This window comes from Alnus glutinosa, chromosome 1, assembly GCF_958979055.1.
Source record: "Alnus glutinosa chromosome 1, dhAlnGlut1.1, whole genome shotgun sequence".
NCBI classification, from domain to species: domain Eukaryota; kingdom Viridiplantae; phylum Streptophyta; class Magnoliopsida; order Fagales; family Betulaceae; genus Alnus; species Alnus glutinosa.
The window spans coordinates 25462535-25482464 of record NC_084886.1 but is presented as its reverse complement, the minus strand read 5'-3'; the positions used below and the strand labels follow the sequence as shown (position 1 = coordinate 25482464).

At 37.8% G+C, this 19930-nt stretch overlaps 1 protein-coding gene across 2 annotated transcripts; it reads right to left on the bottom strand.

The window, feature by feature from the left end:
• Positions 1 to 7928: 7928 nt before the first annotated feature.
• Positions 7929 to 19679, bottom strand: LOC133877869 (65-kDa microtubule-associated protein 6). 2 transcript variants are annotated; one of them, XM_062316324.1, is made up of 12 exons: positions 19056 to 19679; positions 14398 to 14601; positions 11691 to 11960; positions 10555 to 10770; positions 10327 to 10482; positions 10079 to 10238; positions 9828 to 9979; positions 9484 to 9571; positions 9332 to 9405; positions 9165 to 9239; positions 8524 to 8876; positions 7929 to 8257 (listed from the first exon to the last, which is right to left on the bottom strand). In XM_062316324.1, the coding sequence occupies exons 1-11, from the start codon at positions 19134 to 19136 to the stop codon at positions 8538 to 8540; spliced, it is 1815 nt and encodes a 604-aa protein (XP_062172308.1). In that variant the 5' UTR covers positions 19137 to 19679; the 3' UTR covers positions 7929 to 8257; positions 8524 to 8537. The 2 variants fall into 2 exon arrangements, with proteins under 2 accessions (XP_062172308.1, XP_062172300.1); XM_062316316.1 differs by having other exon boundaries at positions 7929 to 8265; positions 19056 to 19677.
• Between the last annotated feature and the right edge of the window lie 251 nt (positions 19680 to 19930).

The following is a 19930-nucleotide window of genomic DNA, read 5'->3' as shown; positions in this document are numbered from 1 at the left end:
TTTGGAGCTACAAGGTTGACGGGGGCCATGGAAAAGCGTTGGTTATTGGTAGGCTCTGATACCATGTAAACTAAAAGAATAATAGGTTAAAAAGCTCTAAGCGCTTGATGCTTAGGTTTAGCATTGATACAATATTTATAAGGATTTACAGTGTGCCGTGTATATGGCATGGTATAATATCATAGACTAACTAAGGTAAGTAATATTCTATCCTAGGAAAGTAAAGGTGGCAATATAGCTGTTGTATGTATAATAGGAAAGAGATGAGAGAATGATGAGAGATAGCTAGCTATAGGTTTGATATGGTGAGGAAATCAGAATCTGTTCTTGTTTAGGAAGATCCCCTTGAATCATGGTTGGTTGTTCTAGGGCTTGTCTGCTGTCATCGAGTGATGTTGAGGTTGTAGTGTAGGGTTTGTCAATTGTAGTGGCGGCTGCTGAGTAGGATCAGTGTGTGTGGTGTGAGTTTACTATTGTATCCTTAACACTGCGCTCATAGTGCATGGCCAAAAGAAAGATTTTGGAGACATATATCGATCAGGGCATGGCCAAAAGACTTATGCACCAAAATCCTTGCTGGAAGGTGCATGTCCCAGCCAACCTGACCTTCGAGGAGGTTAAGAAGGAGGCAGATATGCAGTGGTGGACCCAGGCTTGTAAAAATGGAGGGGCCAAATCGAAAAAAAAAAAAATTGAGGGGGTAAAACTAAAAAAATTAGGGGGTACAATTTTAATTTTTTTTTTTTTTGTGAAAAAAAAAAAAAAATTAGGGGAAAATTTTGGGGCTTAGGGGGCCAATGTAGGACCGCCCCTACAGATATGATAATGTTTCGAGCTATCAACCAACTGTTAGCAAAAACTAAGGTAAATGTTAAGGATATAGTGATTCTTGTTTTGAATTGTAGCTTGTTCAATCCTACGCCGTCCTTGTCAGCCATGGTCGTCAATCGCTACAAGCTCAGAGGGAATGTTTTGAGCTATAGCCTTGGTGGGATGGGCTGCAGTGCTAGAGTTATTTCTATTGACCTGGCCAAATGCTTGTTACAGTCCAATAGTTTGGTTCACCATAATCACTTTGCGGCTGTTACCGGCGCAGACCAGCGTGACTAGGAACTCACGGTAGTGCGTCCACTCTACCAAATCAAAATGTTGGAGTGGAGGATTACACCATGAGCTTCAAAACGTTACTTGCACAGAACACCTTGTGCATTACTACAAACCGAGCTGTTCCTTGGTCGGACCCGAAGTGGGGTGCAAATATATATACACCCACTGATGCACTTACTCCTTAAGAACTTGCATGCCCTACATGGAGCCGTCGCCGCCACCGGCTCTGCCTTCGCCAGTGCTATAGCACGCTTTCCCAGGCCGCCCTTTGAGTTTCGGATGCATGTTGGATCGCGTAGTGGCTCAGCCATGGGAATAAGGGTGTTACGACACTTGCTTCTTAGGAATCCCTATAAAAGAGAAATCACAACAGTCTAATAAGAAACCCAAGCTATGAGGTGGATGTGCCACCTTGTAGAAACATAAGTATATATGCCATGACATTGACATGTACATACGTAATTATTCGCAAGTTAGCACTTAGCGAAGAAGATGTACACACTATAGAGACATAACTATTCTAAGTTATCAGCTTGGGAGGAAAACTGTAATTATGCATGAAGCCACAAATTGTTGTTCCAGAAGATGATTATGGTCATAGTTGGGGTTCTCATGCATCATTTTCATTGCTGTCATTTGAAGACATAACACAAGACGCGAGGGGATCAACAAGAAGCTTGCAACGCCCGTGAGAATGAGGGACATGTTGTTTAGGCGACGTGGGTTAGATGAGTTGTTTGGGCTAACACCGCCACTCCTCCCTTAACTTTCAACCTCAAACATTTACGCTCGCCTTCAGCATCCTCCCGAGTCATGCACCTCATCATAGTCATGGACATGTAATTTCCCCTTATGTCAACGTATGGTTTGCCGAGAATGTCTCCAGTCTCTTGAGAGGACTGCGTAGCTTTAGAAGAGGTTGGTTTGCTCGGAGTTGGGACATACGGTTCTTGGGTTTTCTTGGAGACTTGGCGGGAGTGATGAGGAGAGAGAATTTTGCCTGTTCTACATATTCCTTCACCAAGCTCCTTAAGCCCCAGCAAGAGATGGTGGAAGCGCGTGAGCTACTAGACGCGAAATCCAAATGGGATTTCTTGTATGGGCTTAATTCTTTCCTTTTTCTTTGTGTATGTGTACTGTACATAAGATGTGTAATAGTATGATGGCTCTTTCATGGGCCTTCTTTCCTACTGTCTTTTTTGTTCAAACGGAGGTTGTTGATGGGCCCCATTTCTAGTGGTGGGCTTTGTAATGCTTCTGTTAGCTTGTATTGTCTATCCAATAACAATGCTTCTGTTCTGAACTATCTTCACCAACCATTTTGTGTTATCTCACCATTCTGTGTTATTTATGAAGAGGAAGAGTTGTTTGGGTGCTTCAACAGTGCAAGATCTGTAGCAAACTTAAAACTGGAGTAACAGGAATGATGATGTAGAGGGATCTGTAAATGCATCTATAGAAGGGTGTTATCATGCTCTGTTTTTTGAACGTCAAACAGAGGACATGGAAAACGTGTATAAAATGCTCTGTAGGGAACTTAATCTAACCGAGACTTAGATCCCGAGAAGGTATTGTTCGAGAGATCAAGGTTTTGGATCCTCGGAAGGTTGTAGACCGAGAGAGGGAGCCAACCAGAGAAGTTGTTACTGTGGAGGAAGATGCTGTGCAGTGAGGGTGGGGGTGGAAAGAAGCCAATGAAAGAACAGGTCACAATAAAACTAGAAGAAATAGAAGAAGTCGAAGAAGAGGAGGAGGAGGAAATAGCGGCGCCGTTTGATGATGGGTCCTCATCTTCATCTTCAGGTCACAGTAGAACATTTAAAGTGACGGCTAGCGGGGACAGCAAGGAGAGCAAGGGATAAGGACAAAATGATCTTAATTTTTACTTAAATGGTCACGTGCAACACACATGACATTTTCTCCGTCCAAAATGACGAGCAAGTGGACGGAAGGTCCACGTTGACACATGTTGTTAATGTTAGGGGGGTCATTACCAATTTTAAATATTGGAGGCCAGATCGCCATATAGTGGATATATCAGGGGGGTAAAGTGTAATTTCTCTATATATATATTATTTTGCAAGTAGTGATTTAGGTTTACTACATGAAGTTCCTCTCACAAAACTTTGAAATAAAGGATTTGAGTGAAACCTATTATGTCTTTGACATAGAGATTCACAAAGACATAAATTAAAGAACATTAATATTGTCTCGGAAGGCCTACATTGAAAAAGTTTTTAGGAAGATTTAGAATGAAGAATTTTGCGCCTTCAGTAACAACTAAGAGAGACAAATTTAATACAGATTAATGTCTCCAAAATGTATTGGAACAAGAGTAGATGAAAAGTCTTTTGCAAGCATTTGCAGTATGCAACCTAATGCAAGCACAGGTTTACACTAGACTTAACTATTTGATTGACAGTAAGATTATTGGGTCAATAAAATGCTGCAAATAAAGTTTTGCGGTATATGCAATGAACCAATAATTACAACTTAACCTAAAGATATACTTGCCATTTGGAGGTGGTTGGCTATTCAGATTTGAATTTTGCTGATTATGTAGACAGTAGAAAGTCTACTTCAAGATATATTTTCTTATTGATAAAGAAGTATATCCTAGAGATGCAGTAAGCAGACTATAGTTGCTACGTCTACCAAGAAATCTAAAATTCTTACATGCTATGAATTCACTCCATAGGCATGATGGATGTGACATTTTGTTAAAGGTCTCAATATTGTTGATTTTACAGTTAGACTATAAAGATATTCTGCGATAATTCTATTGTAGTTTTCTTTTATAAGAATAATGAGTAGAAGCAGAAGTAGATATATCGATATCAAGTATCCCGATACGAGAGAGAACATTAAGAGACATAAAGAGTCTATTGAGCATATAGGTACTGAATTAATGATTGAAGATCCCATGACTAAAAGTTTATCGGTAAAGAAAGTATAAAGTCATGTAGAGTACATGAAACTCATTAATTCATTTTTGCTTAATTTTTTTTTCATTTAGTTTATAGACATGAAGTTATTATAATAAAGATTTATTGTGCACATTTCTTTATATTTTATATATGAGGATAAATAAAGTTGGACTCGAATGACTTATAGGAAGTTTATTAATTGAGAAAGCTTGACTATCCATAAGGTACTCATGTAAGGAGTATTTCACAATGTGATGCACGGAAGTGACAATTTATTATATAATGATTTTACCGCTATGATTCATGTGAAACATTTCTTATCTAAGTGGGAGGATAAACTAAAGAACCTAATACCATAAGGGCATGTATCATGAAGGCCAAGTGGGAGAATGTAAGATTTATCTTCCCTAAGTGGCCTACATGCCCCCCCCCCATACCACACACACACACACACAAATATATATATATATATATATATCATTTATTATATTTAATAATAAATCGTATATACAGTGTACGGTATGGTAATTTAATTATATTAAATTAGCTAATGGAATCAATAAATTGATATCAAATCAATTTATAATTAATTATTCCTTGATGGGAGGAACAATTACTGTGTATGCTAATTTTGAGGGTCCCTGACCTAGCCTATAAATATACAGTCTGTGTACACCATCAGTACAGCAATTCAGTAAGGCATAAGTTAGAAGATGCCTCAAATTATTATTTTGTTTTGAGAGGTTTGTGGAAAGGCTTGAGCAAAAGATGGTTAGAAGTAACACTAAATCTTGTCTTTTATTTTCTGTTGCTTATTAGTTTAGCATAATAATATTTGTTTATGCTAACAGGTGGTGGAAGTGGTATCTCCCCATTACCATGGGCTTCGTTCCTATAGGCGTTATCATTTTACAGTGCACCGGCTTTAAGTAACTCCACACATCTGTTCCAATCACTCATACGATGCTATCCCGATGTTCGTGGGATAGCTATTGTTATACGCGAATTTGATTAAAGGATGATACTGAACCAATTCTCCCCTAGAATTTAGGGATGCATGCTCGTAGTTTATCCTCCAAGATTTCACTGGTCCTCTTTGATTTGCCATTTGTCTGTGGGTGGAATACGGTACTAAACTTCAGCTAGGTTTCCTATTGCCCCTTACAACCTCTTAGGATCTTAAAGCAAAACAAAATCTCAGTCTAACACATTGGCGGCAAACACCCCATGCAGTTTAACGATGTGTTGGACATATAGTCCTTTAGCTCCCATAGCGAGTCCTATTCCTTGAGTGGGGTAAAGTGGGCGACCGTAGTCAACCTGTCAACCACCACCCAAGAGGCATCCACCCTTGACGATACTCTAGATAATTCCATGACTACATTCATGATGACTTCCTCCCACCTCCATTCTGGCACATGAAGTGGTTGGAGGGGGGTCCCGAAGGTTTCTAAGTTGGGCCGTGCAAAAAAGTCGCCTATTGGCTTCTGGCCTACACCAGCCTGACACTGCCTAGTCGGCGGCTAGTAGGCGGTAGGCTTTTTTAATTTCTGACAAAGTCAGTTTGGTAGGTGAAATAAGTTTTAGAAAGTCGGTATTTTGATCGAGACCGACCCGACATTACTGAGATTACCGCAAATTGAAACGATGCCGTATTTATCTGTCAAAACGATGTTGTTTTGAATGATTATTTGTTAATAATATAGTCATCTAGAACAAATTCATTTTTATCCTTCAAAACGACGCCATTTTGAGATAACTATATAGTCATCGCATTCCAGTGAAGTTCTCTTAGCCTTTCATTTTTCAAACCCTAATCCTTCCGGACTTTGATTTCTCTGCCGCTCACACTTACGCTCACACTCGACCCTCACTTACAAATCGTTCATCACCGACCACCATCATAACCGACATGTTGGTGACGGAAACGTTGATTGGCGGAAAAAGTCGGTGAAAATTCTGACATTACCGACCGTGACGGGGTGAAATGCAGGAATACCTATTCCGATACTGATTAATTTATCCAACTCCCAGCACTATTCCTAAGGTCCCACCTTTCCTTTGTTGACATGTAAAGCACCTCTCTATAAACTAGGCGAACTCTAGCTCGTCTCATTTTTTTCAATCCCGTTCCCATCCTTTCCTCCTTTAAGTCATTCATAATCATCCTTACCTCCCGTATATGTGACCTCGCATCACTCGCTGAGTATTTTGTGACAGCCCTTCGCTTAATCCTTGCTAGTTGTATTTATCTACTATCGTGGTCATTTCTCCCATTAATATCAAAGCCTAGAGTATTATCTTATTCTTAAAGTCATTATACCTCCTTCCTTTGTCCTCCCATCGTCCCCATGTTACTCTTCCATTTGTAAAGTGTTTTAGACTAACAAGCATAAGTATTTGTCTTTCTACGCTCCTAGTCGGATGCATGCTACTCCTTCCATATATAAGTAGTCTCAAGGACATCCTGCCTACCTTGCCAACTACTTGCCTATTACTCTCATGGCCAAAGGGTATATTGCTACTTAGGTTCTTGTCCTAGCGTTGATTAACGTCAACAATCCCTTTTGACGATACGTCCAAGCCCAGACTCCGGTAATATCCCTTATCATCTATATGAGCCAAGTTGAGCTTATATAAACTCGATTCACGAGCCTAAGTCGAGCCAAATTGAACTTTTGAGAGTTCGGCTCATTTAAAAATCAAGCCTAGTTCAATGTTCAAACTCGACTTTTTATTAAATGAAGCAAACTCGGGTCAAGCTTATTCGAGACTAGCCCAAGCTATTAAACCAAAATGGAGCTAAAAGTGACTTTTGCATTTATCCAAGAACGTTTGCCCAATTTTACATTTATCAAGTGCAGAGGGAGACGAATGTTAGGAGAACAACTTGGCGATTGAAGCTGCAAATTTAGAGTAAACATCTGGTAGAAGGTGAAAGATCCAGAGGTCAGTAGAAGCATAAATACTGGGTTGGGTCGATTTTAACTTGCCTATTGCTGGATAAAAAGAGTCTTTATGGTTTGAACTGTCTTCATATTATTACTTCCCATTGCTAACAAATGAAACAAAAGTAGTTAAATTACATGAAGTTCGATAAAAGCCCCTACACATGCCAGGTTTGCTTTTTGCGACTCTAGCACGTTCTAGACGTGTCCACTATAACTCATTCCTTAAAAGGATTTTGCTTAGGTGATGTAAAACAAAATATAAGAGATTTCTTATAATTTTTTCAATACGTCTAAAAATAATTCTAAGTTTTTCTTGAGAAAGAAAAATTAATTTGAACCTTTAAAAACACTACAAAATATCTCATGTAGTTTTCAAATTTGCCTGCGAACCGAGTCTATATGTCATATAAATGTCCATCAAGTGTCCATCAAATAATGAAGTGACTTTTAAAATCACCATTTGATTAATCACACGCCCGATAATAATTTTAAAAGCCACCTCATTATTTAATGGACATTTATATGACATGTATAATTACTCCTACAAACTCTTCCTCTCACCCAAAAGTTAAGGCAGAAGAAAAAGGGGATAAATTTGTTAATAGCTACTGCAAGAAACATAGGGCAAAACACAAAACACAGGCCTTAACTCAAGTGGTGCACCCTCTCATCCCCAGCCCAATAATAGGGTAGGCCCGGGGGAGAGAGAGAGAGATACAATCCTCTTGATTCTTCTTACAAAAAGTTTATTTCACTTGATACAGTTTCCCAATTGAGACAACCAGCTGCAGGTCAAATTTTGTGAAGATAAACAGAAAAAACGATAGCAGTTGGCAGACATCCATTTTTTGTAGGCTACATAATCACAACATCCTAAAATATGCATAACCAAAGAAATCAAGGTTCCTAAATAAATGGTGGACATCACACTGAAATACGTATATACACAAAACACAAAAGCATAACCACAAAATACGGTGTCAGTGCTAGTATAACAACTCCAATATCAATTTTCCCTATTTTGGAGGACAAGACTTAAAGTTAACAAGTAATCCATACAACTATCTACCAGTTTCTCCATTCTTTCCAGAAGCTGATGTTCTTCAAAGCAGATGACATCCAAATTCACATCCTCAATTTTAAGTTACTATTGCCAACTACTACTAACAAATCAATAGCACAAACTAGTGTACAATCCCTTTCATATTCACAAGGTTTACATTGGCTTTAACTGAGTGTACGGTCATCCAGCATGTAGATGGTAGCCCATTCCTGCACAACTATATTGTCAAAATCAAGTTCAATGATCAGAGTGGAGAAAAAATAAAATAAAATTAAGGTTCTCAATATAGCCAGCCATTATATTTTGGAGACCACAAAGATAAAGTTTTATCGTATGCATGTGTGAGTGTTTTTTATTGACAAGTGGCATTTTTTTCAGTTTCACTAATGTTAATTTCTCCCAGGTTCCGCTGCAAAGGATGGAAAACACAGCAATAAAACAACACAAACAGTGGTCAACAGTACGCAAAACGTACCAATTTCCATTGTTTCAATTTAACCGAGGAGGAGAGCCAGACTCAGAGCCGTAAATAGATGCATAAGACATTGTGTCTTCTTTTGATATGGCCACAAAGTTCAGTGGTGCGGTAGACAACCTTCTCATTTCCTTGAAATATCCATTTTGGCGCCCAGAGTAGGATCTAGGGGTGAGGAGCTCTGGAGTTCCACTTCCAACGGAATTCCGACGAGGTGTTGGAGTCATCGATCCATTTCCATTTGCACGATACCCATTCGGCTTCCTAAAGCTGTTACTTTTTCTCGGACTAGGTTTAGACCCATAAATGGCTTCCTTCTCAGTGAGGAGCAGATCATGCAGCTTCTTCTGGTCCTAAAATGCAAAAATCAAAATGTCTACTATTATCTACAAAAAGCTTAGAAAAACTCAATACAAGACCATCTGGAAGCGTACAATAAATATATCACGCTATCTCAAAGCATTAGACAAGAATCTAGTTCATTTTATCTCTGTTTGTTGGCATCTTCCAATTGAAAGCAACTAGAACAAGGCATCTCAACATTGCAAGAAAAGAGCAATCATCTTGTTTTGTAATTTACATGACCAATAACACATTAGAATTTCAGAATGATGCACATAAAACAATGAAAGTTGAGTTACCCTGTGTTTCTTCTTCTCCTCTTCTTTCTGTTGTCTGGTTAGTTTGTACTCCTCCAGTATTGATACCAACCGTACCTTCAAATAAAGTTAACATACAAGTTTAGAGAGAAACTAATGTCACTGAGAAAGCACATCCAAGAAAGCTCATATTATGTTTTGGAACGCACCCCATCATAAAGAAATAACATCTTGTTTTCATCTTCCCAGGCTAGTGTTTTGTGTATCAGATTGTCAACAATTGCTGGAAAATTTACGTGGTTAGCTCCAAAATATAGTGCAGCAACAGAAAAAGGGGTAGCATCACTAAAGAACGCAATACCTGGAATTTTGCTTACAGTCACTCGAGCTCGTTCTGCTCGTTTAAGATTAATGTGAGCACCCCTCCCTGCATTGTACCGGTTCTCATCCTGTAATTCAACAAAATGCTCTAGTTAAAAAGTCCTGCTTCCATGACACTCCATCAGTAGCTATTGCTTGTAATCACGTCAGTGCATTTGAGTGAAAATATTAACTTATAAGCTATGTCCGAAAACAAATGCAAGATGCGCAAAATGAAGAAGACAACAATTAAGGGAAGAAAAGAAATCACCCAAATCCCTAAAACGTTAATTCTTTTCCAAATCAAGCACAAGGAAACACTCAAAGAACAAAGTTCCAGCTTACCTGATTGTAGTCCTCAAGCCAATTTTCCTCTTCACAGGCAGAAAGCCATCGATCTATCCTATCCATTATTTCTTTTCGGCCTACAGCTTCCTCTTTTGCTTTGACAATCTGTTCTTCAATATTCTCCAGAAGTTCAGAAGGATCCACAAGACCTGAACAAACAGAGCAAGGTTCATATGGTACCATTGTATGTCCAAGCAAATAAAAAAATTTACACACAAAAAATTATGGCGGGAAGTAAGATTTCTTACCAGAATCTATCAGTGCACTGGATTTCTCAGCAGCAGTACTTGAATCGGGTTCAATATGAATCATTCTACATATCTCCTCCAATTCTGACCTCTTCTTCATAACAAGTTCCTTCATCCTGCTCGCTTTCAATTTAGTGAGCCTCTCCACTTCGGCTGATGCCTGTAAGAGACCCAAGCAAAACTTGAGAATTTATTTTCAAGAATCAACAAGTTAATAAACAAAAAGAAAATTCAGAGTGCTTTTGGACCTGTTCAATAGTCTCTGTTGAAAGAACACCAAGTTCAGTAATTTCTGTGTCTGATGATCTAAGGATGGAAGTAATCGTTGAAAAGTTATTTTTCTCTTCCTTTGGGGAGTCCATCAAATTCCAAAGTTCAAACAGCGATGCAACAATATCTTTTAGCTGCATTTCCAAGCAAGTTTTTCAATTTAAATGCAAAGGTAAAATTAACAATGATGAATTTATCTGCATTACCTTCAAGATTCGAGCTTTTCTTTCTATTTTCAACTTGACAATGGCCTGTTCTAGACCTTCCAACGTGCTATTGCTGATATTTGTGGACTGTTCCATGCTTGTCCCATGCAAGCTTGGATGCACATCACCCACAGTCTGCCCAAAATCCAAGCCAAGCACGCCGCATAGAGAATGGACCTCATTCACAGATTCCAAAACCTTATGAAGGCGGTCAGACTGCAGAGAGAAATGGGTATGCTCATAGATTTCAAATAATCAAATATGATTAAGAGGTTGGAAAAATATATGCGTATCACCCCAAAACATTAAACATGTGGAAAATATTCTAACCAGGCATATACGAGGTAATACTGCAATCTTGAACTTCTCAAAAATCAAGAACCATATAAGATTTTTAATTGCACATTATTTTATAAATTATTGGGAAAATTACTTATTTAGTCCCTCATATTTGCAGTTGTACCAAACTGATCCCTTGAATATCAAAAGTATCTTAAAGATAGAGGGTAACCTATCTGTCCAAAATAGTCTCTGCTGTCAATTTGTTTACAGAAACCGTTGATGCACATGTGGATCCACATCACCACCAATCGTCGATTGACACGTGGCATAACTAATAATTCAGCCTCATATAAAATTGCTGTTTACCCTCAAGTTAAAAAAGCAAAAATAAATAAAATTAAAATTAATAAAAAAAAGATCGCCCTTCACCTTGTGAGAGGCTACCGGGTGAGGCAAGTGAAAGGCAGTCAGCTGTCTACCAGTGAGGGGAGGCTACCACTCACCAAGTGAGGGGCGATTGGTTGGCCGCCCGTCATCTAGTGAGGGGAGACCCCACTTCCTTTTTTTTTTTGTTTTATTTGAATTTGAGGATAAAACTATAATTTTACAACTAGCTAAGTCATCAGTTATGCCATGTGTCAATCAAAGATTGGCTATGAAATGGATCCATCTGTACATCTACGTTTTCCATCAAATGGCTGACAACAAGAACCATTCTGGATAGATAACTTACCCCATGGATCTTTAATATACTTTTAATACCCCAAGGACTAGTTTGACTGATGGCAATCCATACCATGATGCAAGCAACCACAAGGAATTTCAGGATCCATTTCATAACAGTATCTGGATACCTTCTCCTTTTGAAGAGTGCGAAGATGTGTTTGATATTCAGTGAGCTTTCTTAATGAGAAGTCCTGTTCATCCAGCGTTAATGAACTGATCATCGCATTGTTGACAAGGCTGTATCCAGAAATCTCCCCACTGATCTTTTCAATTTGTGCCTTTATATCTGCAAATTGCTTCGTTCGCTCCTCTTTCTTCATTTTCAGGTCTTCTACTATTGGTGTGACGGATGCAAGTTTTTCTTTCAAGGATGCTGACCTCTTCTTCTCTGTCTGAATCTGTACATTCACCATGAAATTCAGAAAAAACAGGCGTATGACAATTCTTAAAAGCTAGAAAACGATATGACAAGGATATAGTTTTAGATATGATTTATGTTAATCTTAGGTTTCATAAAAATAAATAAATAAAAAGCATCAAAAATGCAACAGAGGAACACGATGTGGATTTAACTAAAAAGCACCATTTGTCTGTTTTGACAAAGAAAAAGAAAAAAGAAATACTTTTTCAGTTCTCATCTTTGTTGGCCAACTTTTGTAGTTGTGGCGTGGTCATAGCAAAAGGTGTAGGCACATGTGGGATAATCTCAATACGCTTCTCTCTCTAAAAGAAAGAAAGGTAGAATTTAAAATATTTTGCATTGCTTATTTGCTAGTGAGAAAACTGTCCACAAAAAATTATTTTAACAATTTAAAAGACAATTAAGGGCAGTGTTGTCTCTAAGTGAATCAGAGGAAGAAAAATTAAATCAAAAAAGGAACCAGGAGGAGAGAAGTATTGAAGGACCAGGATGGTGTCTCTATGTACTTCATCATACATCATGTACATAGATTCTAGGAAAGTTCCAAAATATACCACTTCAATTGGTAACTGTGCATATAAAGCATGAAATCATCCCATCAGCAAATGCAATTTTCTTTTTAGAAATTCTCTTTCTTTTGTTCTTTTATTTCTTGTTTGTGCTTTGGTTTTGTTTTGTTTCCTTTTTCTTTTCTCCCTTCTTTGAGGAATATAACACCAGTTGATCTAATGATTCACCACTTCCAAATAAAGAGCACCTACATAATTGGTATACTTTGTATTGAATAAATCACACCATGATTTTGTAGTGAGATCTAGAAGTAAAATCTGTTCCTAGGCGTATTGGAGAACACTACTTAGATACTCCCTAATAAACGTCGGATACTTCTTAAACATGTCTACTATTTGAAAATTGGTATTTTTATTTGAAAACATATCCAAGTCTCTAATGGAATCCCAGGAAGTGTACCAGAAGGAAAGCCTCAAACCTTAAGACACAAATTAGGTCCAAGTAAAGAAGAGGAATAAAAGAGGGAGGGGTAGGAGGTTACATTGGATTTCAACATTTTAACAAGAATGATGCATATTCTTTCTGTATGTATGAGCTAGTGATCTATGTGCAATTTAGCAAAATTTGATTTTTGATTTTTTTTTAATATATATAAGTTTGAATTTACAGAAATTAGCCAAAAAAATAAATAAATTATCACCATACAAAGGGACTTGTGAAATTTAGCAAATCTTGAAGGTCGCAAATCTTGAAGCTTCAGCGCCTTCGAGACTTTTGGATTGGTATGATTGGTATAACTCGGATGTAGAGGATTGTCTTGATTGGGTTGAGGAGGGTGATGCTTCAGTTGAGGAAGGTATTGCTTGGGTTGAGGAGGATGATGATTATCCGTGGCTAGGGATGATGCAGCTATTGCTATGTTTCTAATGGGCGCGTGGTCTTTCCCTCAGATGCTGGATGGGTTATCTCAGGTCCCTCTCCCTCTTTCGAAGGCGAGCTCTGTTTCTAAGCCTAAAGGCCGAAGGGAACTGTATAATTTGAAATGTTCTATTAATTATGAGGGGTCTAGTCGCGGCGAAGGCAATAGAAAGTAGTGTTGTTGGGTGTTTGGGCTGCTTTGTGGGTTTTGGTTTTTTTTTTTTTTTAAGTCTTTGTCCTGTCATCCTTTTTCTTGCTTGTCTTTGGTGTCCCTGTGTATACTTCTAGTGTACTTTAGGGGCGCTTTTCGCATTTTTATAAAATGCTCTTATCAAAAAAACAGAAATTTAGCAACTAGTTTTAAGAAGATATAAGCTAGACACATTGCACCATTTTCAAACTCATAGCAGAGCTCTAGCTTCAATCCCAAAATCACCTCAGTCAACCCCAGTTACTTCTATCCTGATGACACCAGCATATATATGCTTTGAATTAGTCTCAGCCTAAAATTCTCAATGCCATTACTAAAACTTTCATAAATCTTATATAGAAGGTGTTTAATTCTATTGTTTCATACTTGATACTTTCACTGTCCATAGAAATTTGGGAATGAGACTGTCAACAAACACGTGAGAAAAGTTAAGTGTATTTAATCAAATAAGGCATAGTTAAATATCTTTATCACCATTATAATTTAGGAGCCATGTTTTCTAGGCCTCAAACGGTCTCTCTCATAAACAAGAGCATTACAACCACAAAGAAAAACAGTTGCTCCCCACCAGAGATAGCCTAAACCAGGGGGATCAGGACTTCACCTATCAGTAATCACAGTAAAATCGTATAGGTTAAAAAGGGGAAGAAAATATTCAGAACTTAACTACTATAATTTATTTATACTTTAAAAATCAGAAAAAGGCCAAGGCCAAAATCGCAAAAAGAAAAAAACACAATCAGCAGAATGCATGGATGAAACATGATTATCATACCGGCGAATGAATATTTAGTTCCCCAAGAGCAGCCATGAGTGTTGCAAGCTCAGCTTCTTTGGCTGCAACAGACTGATGGAGGCGAGCTTTGCAATTGGCAGCCTCCTCAACCTTTCTCCTGTAGACTTCCAAGCATTCTCTCTCCAACTCCAATAGCATGTGGTCTTTGTCTGCCTCACTCTCGCCAATGTCATTCCATATTTGCTGCTCTCATAACAGTAGCAAAACCAATTGAGGAACTTTGATATGTGAACAGTGTTACTTCTCTTTCAAAAAAGAGAGATTGAATAGCTTACAAGTGGATGGGATGTAAAAATTCGCTATAGACTAACTAAGTTGAAAGGGACCAATCAAATGTAATCCAAGACCTAAACAATCAAAGTCCCTTGTGAACGAAGTCAATCAAAATTAACTCAACACTTGAACAGAAGCAAAATTAAGTTTATAGTAAATTAAGGTGAATTAGAACAACAATTTAATTCAACCCAAAACCTCAACGCCCACCAACCTCACACCTAAGTAAAAAATTTCATAAAGTTGACAAAGTAAAAGTGGGAAAGAAAATTATTCTTAAAAAGGAAAAAAAAATTGAATTAAAAATTGACACGAGGAAAGAGCAAATTTGTAACAGAAGTATTTCGTAAACCACAAAAAAGAAATTTTATTTATCAGACATTCCTCTAAGAGATAGGAAGGCAACAAAACCCATCAAAATGGAGATAATAAAACAATCCAGCCGTTCAAGAGATTACTAAAGAAAGACCCAGTAAATTCAAACCACCCCCAAACCCAAATCTATCCCAATTCCCACCCCAAAACCCAAAGAAGAAACCACAAAATGTGTACAAAAACAGACTCCAGCGAAATTGACATGATTCAACTATGAACTTTGTCAAAGAAACATTTAAAAAAATGGAGGAACCCATTTGAATAAAAAAGAAGACCCACCTAAACGCATTATGTAACACCCTGCCAAACATTATACAGTAATTTCGCATAATCCACGCGTCGCTACTACTATTACTATAAATACGTAGTGGAATTTTCCATGTATATTTTTTCTGAAACCACAACTCATTTTTTTTAGAAACTGTAAATAGAATACCAGAGCTCTAATATACACAGAATTTCATTCATTTACAACTTAAACACTTGTTTTATATACAATCATTAAACAATTGTTATCTGCACAACTCACAAATGGCACCGCTAACGACTAAATCCCAGACTTGGCTAATCTTCCACCAAATCTAGTGTGCCTTAAAAGCTAAACCTTCCCCAAACCCTAGGGGGTAGTAGTCTAGATGACTGTCGGGCTTTTCCATGCCCACTGCAGCTACATCTGTAAAATTAGATAATTTTAAATGTGGAAAATGTGAGTCCAAAGCCCAGTAAACAAATACCACCAACCAATACTGCGTGTGCGACGCGAGCTCCTATTTTCTTTAAAACTTCTCTCTCTCTCTCTCTCTCTCTCTCTCTCTCTCTCTCTCTTTTTGGCCAAGTCATTTAAAAAACAAGATGGTTCTTAAAATCAAAGCAAACCTTTCTTCCACAGCATATGCAGGGTTTTTGAAAACTATCGTGACAATGCGCTTTTACGGACACGTTAGTGTAAAACTCTTTTCTTAATGTAAAAATGAGAGATAGACTTTTCTTTCATAGTAGATACTAAAACTAGAAATCCTTGATATTTTCCTTTTTAATATCATATCATAGCATATATTTTCAATTCACTTGCTAGCAGATAATAATGTGGAACAACATTTAAATAAAAAATGCTCATAGTACAATACATATTCATAATCCAAAATATATATTTTTTACTTTACTTAATAGTTTAATTTATAGCTTTGTTAGGCAAATTCCCCCATATAACACTAGGCTGTCAAGCGTATTCCCCTCACTTAATATTGGTTAGTTAAGTGTATTCCCCTACTTAACACTGGGTCGTTAAGCACATTCTCCCACCTAACATTGGGTCGTTAAGCATACAACCCCCACTTAACATTGGGTTGTAAAGTGTACTACCTCACTTGACACCGGGTTGTTAAGCATACTCTCACACTTAACATTGGGTTGGCAAGCATATTTTCCCACCTAACACTGGGTCATTAAGTGTACTCCCCGCTCAACTTTGGGTCATTAAAATCCTCATTTCTAAAAAAACTTTATTCTTTATAAGATTAGTCTTTCCATTTCATTTCTCTTCAAACCTTTTTTCTTTAAACCTGGTTTCTCCATTCATTTCTAATACTTATACTTTCTTTGAAAACGTTTCTTTGAATTCATTTTCCTATAAATCATGTAAAGCACAGTGTAATCATATGATGGCATATATAAAATACTTAAAATGCGGGGCTCATAACCACAAATAAAACTATGCATGCATATAGCAGATCATGATAAAATCAGTTATGTTGTTGGTGAGAAGCTTTCTTACAACTTTTGCTAAAACCTTTGCCTATTCGTTTGACCGTATCATTTGTTCATATGCATCAAACTACGTTTACTTGTCAAGACTTACTGTCATTTGGAAACCCTAAAACTTATCTCAAACCTTAAACAACCATTTTCCCTTGGAAACCCTTACTTTTCAAATATGGACAGTCCCGTTTGAACGGACTAGGAATGCAGTTGCGAATGGGGCTCTCTGGAGAACACAGCTTCGCCCAAGGCTCTCTGCTACTACCTTGTTCGAACGCCACTTGTGCCGTTCGAACTTGGCGTTCAAATGACAATGTGCAGAAACTGCACCTCAATGTGAAAAACCTACTCAAACCAATTTCTAACACTTCCAAATCCTTCTTTCACTCCACCTAACCCTATACAACCAAACATGTCTTTCAAAACACCAACTTTTATGTTAAAATCCTTCCTTTTTGTAAAAACCCCAGTTTCCCATACTTTTCTCACTTTCTCCAAATCATATCTAAAACATTACAACAACCACAATACTTCCATTTGATCAACACAACAACTACAAAATTTCAAATTTTACATCACGACACAACTTCAAATGTCAAAACATCAAACAAACCCTAAATCATCAAATACTTCCCAAAACACGTAGTCTTGACTTTAAAGCACCAAGCTCCCAGTGCAAGCTTAACAAGCTTTTCTCAATTTCATCAACCAACAAATGCACAATCTATGAATCGAAATGAGAAATAAGAGAAAGAAAGTGTAAGAAAATTACAACTTTGAGCTTCTCTTCAAGCTTTCCTCTAGAACACTCCCTCACTTTCTCTCTCTTCTTCTCCCCCAAGAACACCCAAGAACTACTCTAAAAACAACCCTAATCTCACTCCTTTCATTTGGTAGAAAGAGTGAAGGTCAGGTCGGGTTCCTTTAAAAAGGAAATTTTTTTGGTACTATGCAATCGAGTTTGAACGAAGCTACGTCAGTCGCAATAAATTAGCGTCAAGTCAGCATCATGGCACACCACACACCTTTTGACACGTGGAGATGTTCCGTTCAAACAACACGTTAGCTCATTCAAACGGAGCATGTCAGACACATTCAACTTGCGTCCGCGCCGGTGTTTCACCTATTCTGCACAATGGACGACAATTAGTGTCTCCATTCGAACGGGGTCAACTCAAATTTTATCTCAATTATTCGTTTTCCCGCACTCGCCACTAATTGCCATGTGGCACCGTGTCTTGTTCGAATGAAACTACCTTATGTTTGAACGAAACGCTCTGGTTCTTAAATTTTTTAAGTTTTTCAACATAGGTTTTAACCCTTAATTAACCCAATGCTTAATTGGACAATACTGTGAACATCTCAGTAAATAAGGCATAACTTTCACTACGAGTATTAGAATCGTGCATATGACCCCAATCCAAAAAGCTCTTTTCGGAGTGCACGTCATGCCCACCCAGTTATACTCTGTAAGTGCCATTTTCGGGCCCAAAATCCACTGTTATCCCCTCCAAATCCCTATTTTTCTTGCCGCTTTTTATAAATTCTTGTTTTTTTGGGGGGCAACTAGGATTTTCTTTCCCTTCTTCGTGATTACCTTTCTCCTCCTGAATTTCCTCTCTTTTAAACCTTTAGTTTCTACTTACTATCACACACTTGTCAGGGCGTTCTTAATTCTGTATAGCGTTAAGTGTTTACTTAATTTATTATTTTATTTCACATTCTTCAAATTTCTATTTTCCTTCACTTTTATTTGTCCCGGTGTTACGCATTAGAAAACCAGTTACATAAAAACCATATGATCAATTCTTAATAGTCACCCACAAAAATAAAAGGGTTTCCAAAACTGTAGCTTACAGAATAGTTAACTTAGAAAGACAAGCCCTGTTTCCCAAACTAAATTTAAAAGAAGCAAGGATACCCTAATTCATAGCTCCACTAGACCCATTATTAACATTTCAAAAAGGAAAACAATCGATGCTTTCCTTTTAGACAGAGCAAAGCAAACACAAAGTCGCTGAAAACCCCGTCACTGAAAAGTATATATCCAGCAACAAGTAAAAGAAGAACAAGACACCAGCCTTTCAAAACAACCAGAAACCAAAACGCAAGTAAATTTTTTCAATTTTACAGAACGAAAAAAGATTGGAAAAGAAAAGGAGAACACCGAAACGAGAGAGAGAGAGAGAGAGAGCAAGAAGAAAAGAAAAAAGAAGAGAAAGATGACAGACCTGAAGCTCCCTGAGCAACGCATTGCAACTAGTGTTGGTACGGACACTGGTGGTCGGGCTCCCAATCCCAATCGTCAGCATTTTCCCACTGATCTCTCTCTTTCCAACTAGAAGTTGAAGAAAACCCAGAAAGCTCTTTGCTCTTTTGGTGGTCTCTAAAGTAATAAAACGCCAACAACAATGCAGTAGACTCAACCACCACAGCTTCCCAGAAACTTCAAACACAGAAATACTTAAATAAAACCCAAAAAGAAAGAGAAAGCAAGAAAGTAGGTGATGTGGGTTTTTATGGTAAGTCAAAGAGGGAGGGAGCAAGAAACCCAAAGAGACATTTGGGTATCTCCATTACTCCAAACAACCTCCGCTTCCCTCAGATCTGAATTCATTGCTCCACAACAAAATCTCTTTTTTTCACAGCAAAACAAAATAGTATCAGTAGGAACTCAACGGGACGGAAATGAGTGAAAAGAGCTTGGGGGCTTAAAGATTGATTCAGTGGTAGAAAATCATAGTCACTGGCATTTGTCTTAATTATTGGTAATATTGAATATATGTGTTATGTGGAAATGATAAAGGAAGAGGTTAAGCAAATGCAAAGAAAGATAATGGTATTTTAGAGTTTGGAGGAGGTTAGGCTAAAATGCGCCCATTGCAGCTTAATAAAAGACAGATAGAGACAGATAAAGAGAAGAAAATGGATCTGCGCACATTAGCCAATGATTTCTTCTATATACTCCCACTGCCACTAGGGTTCTTTTCTCTCTGTAAAGAAGGAGTAGAAATGGCACAGTAAAAGAAAAAAAAAAAAAAACCACATGCGGGGACCGTCTTGTCGGCGCGTGCAAAGGTTTTTGTGTTAGCCCAACTGGACGACG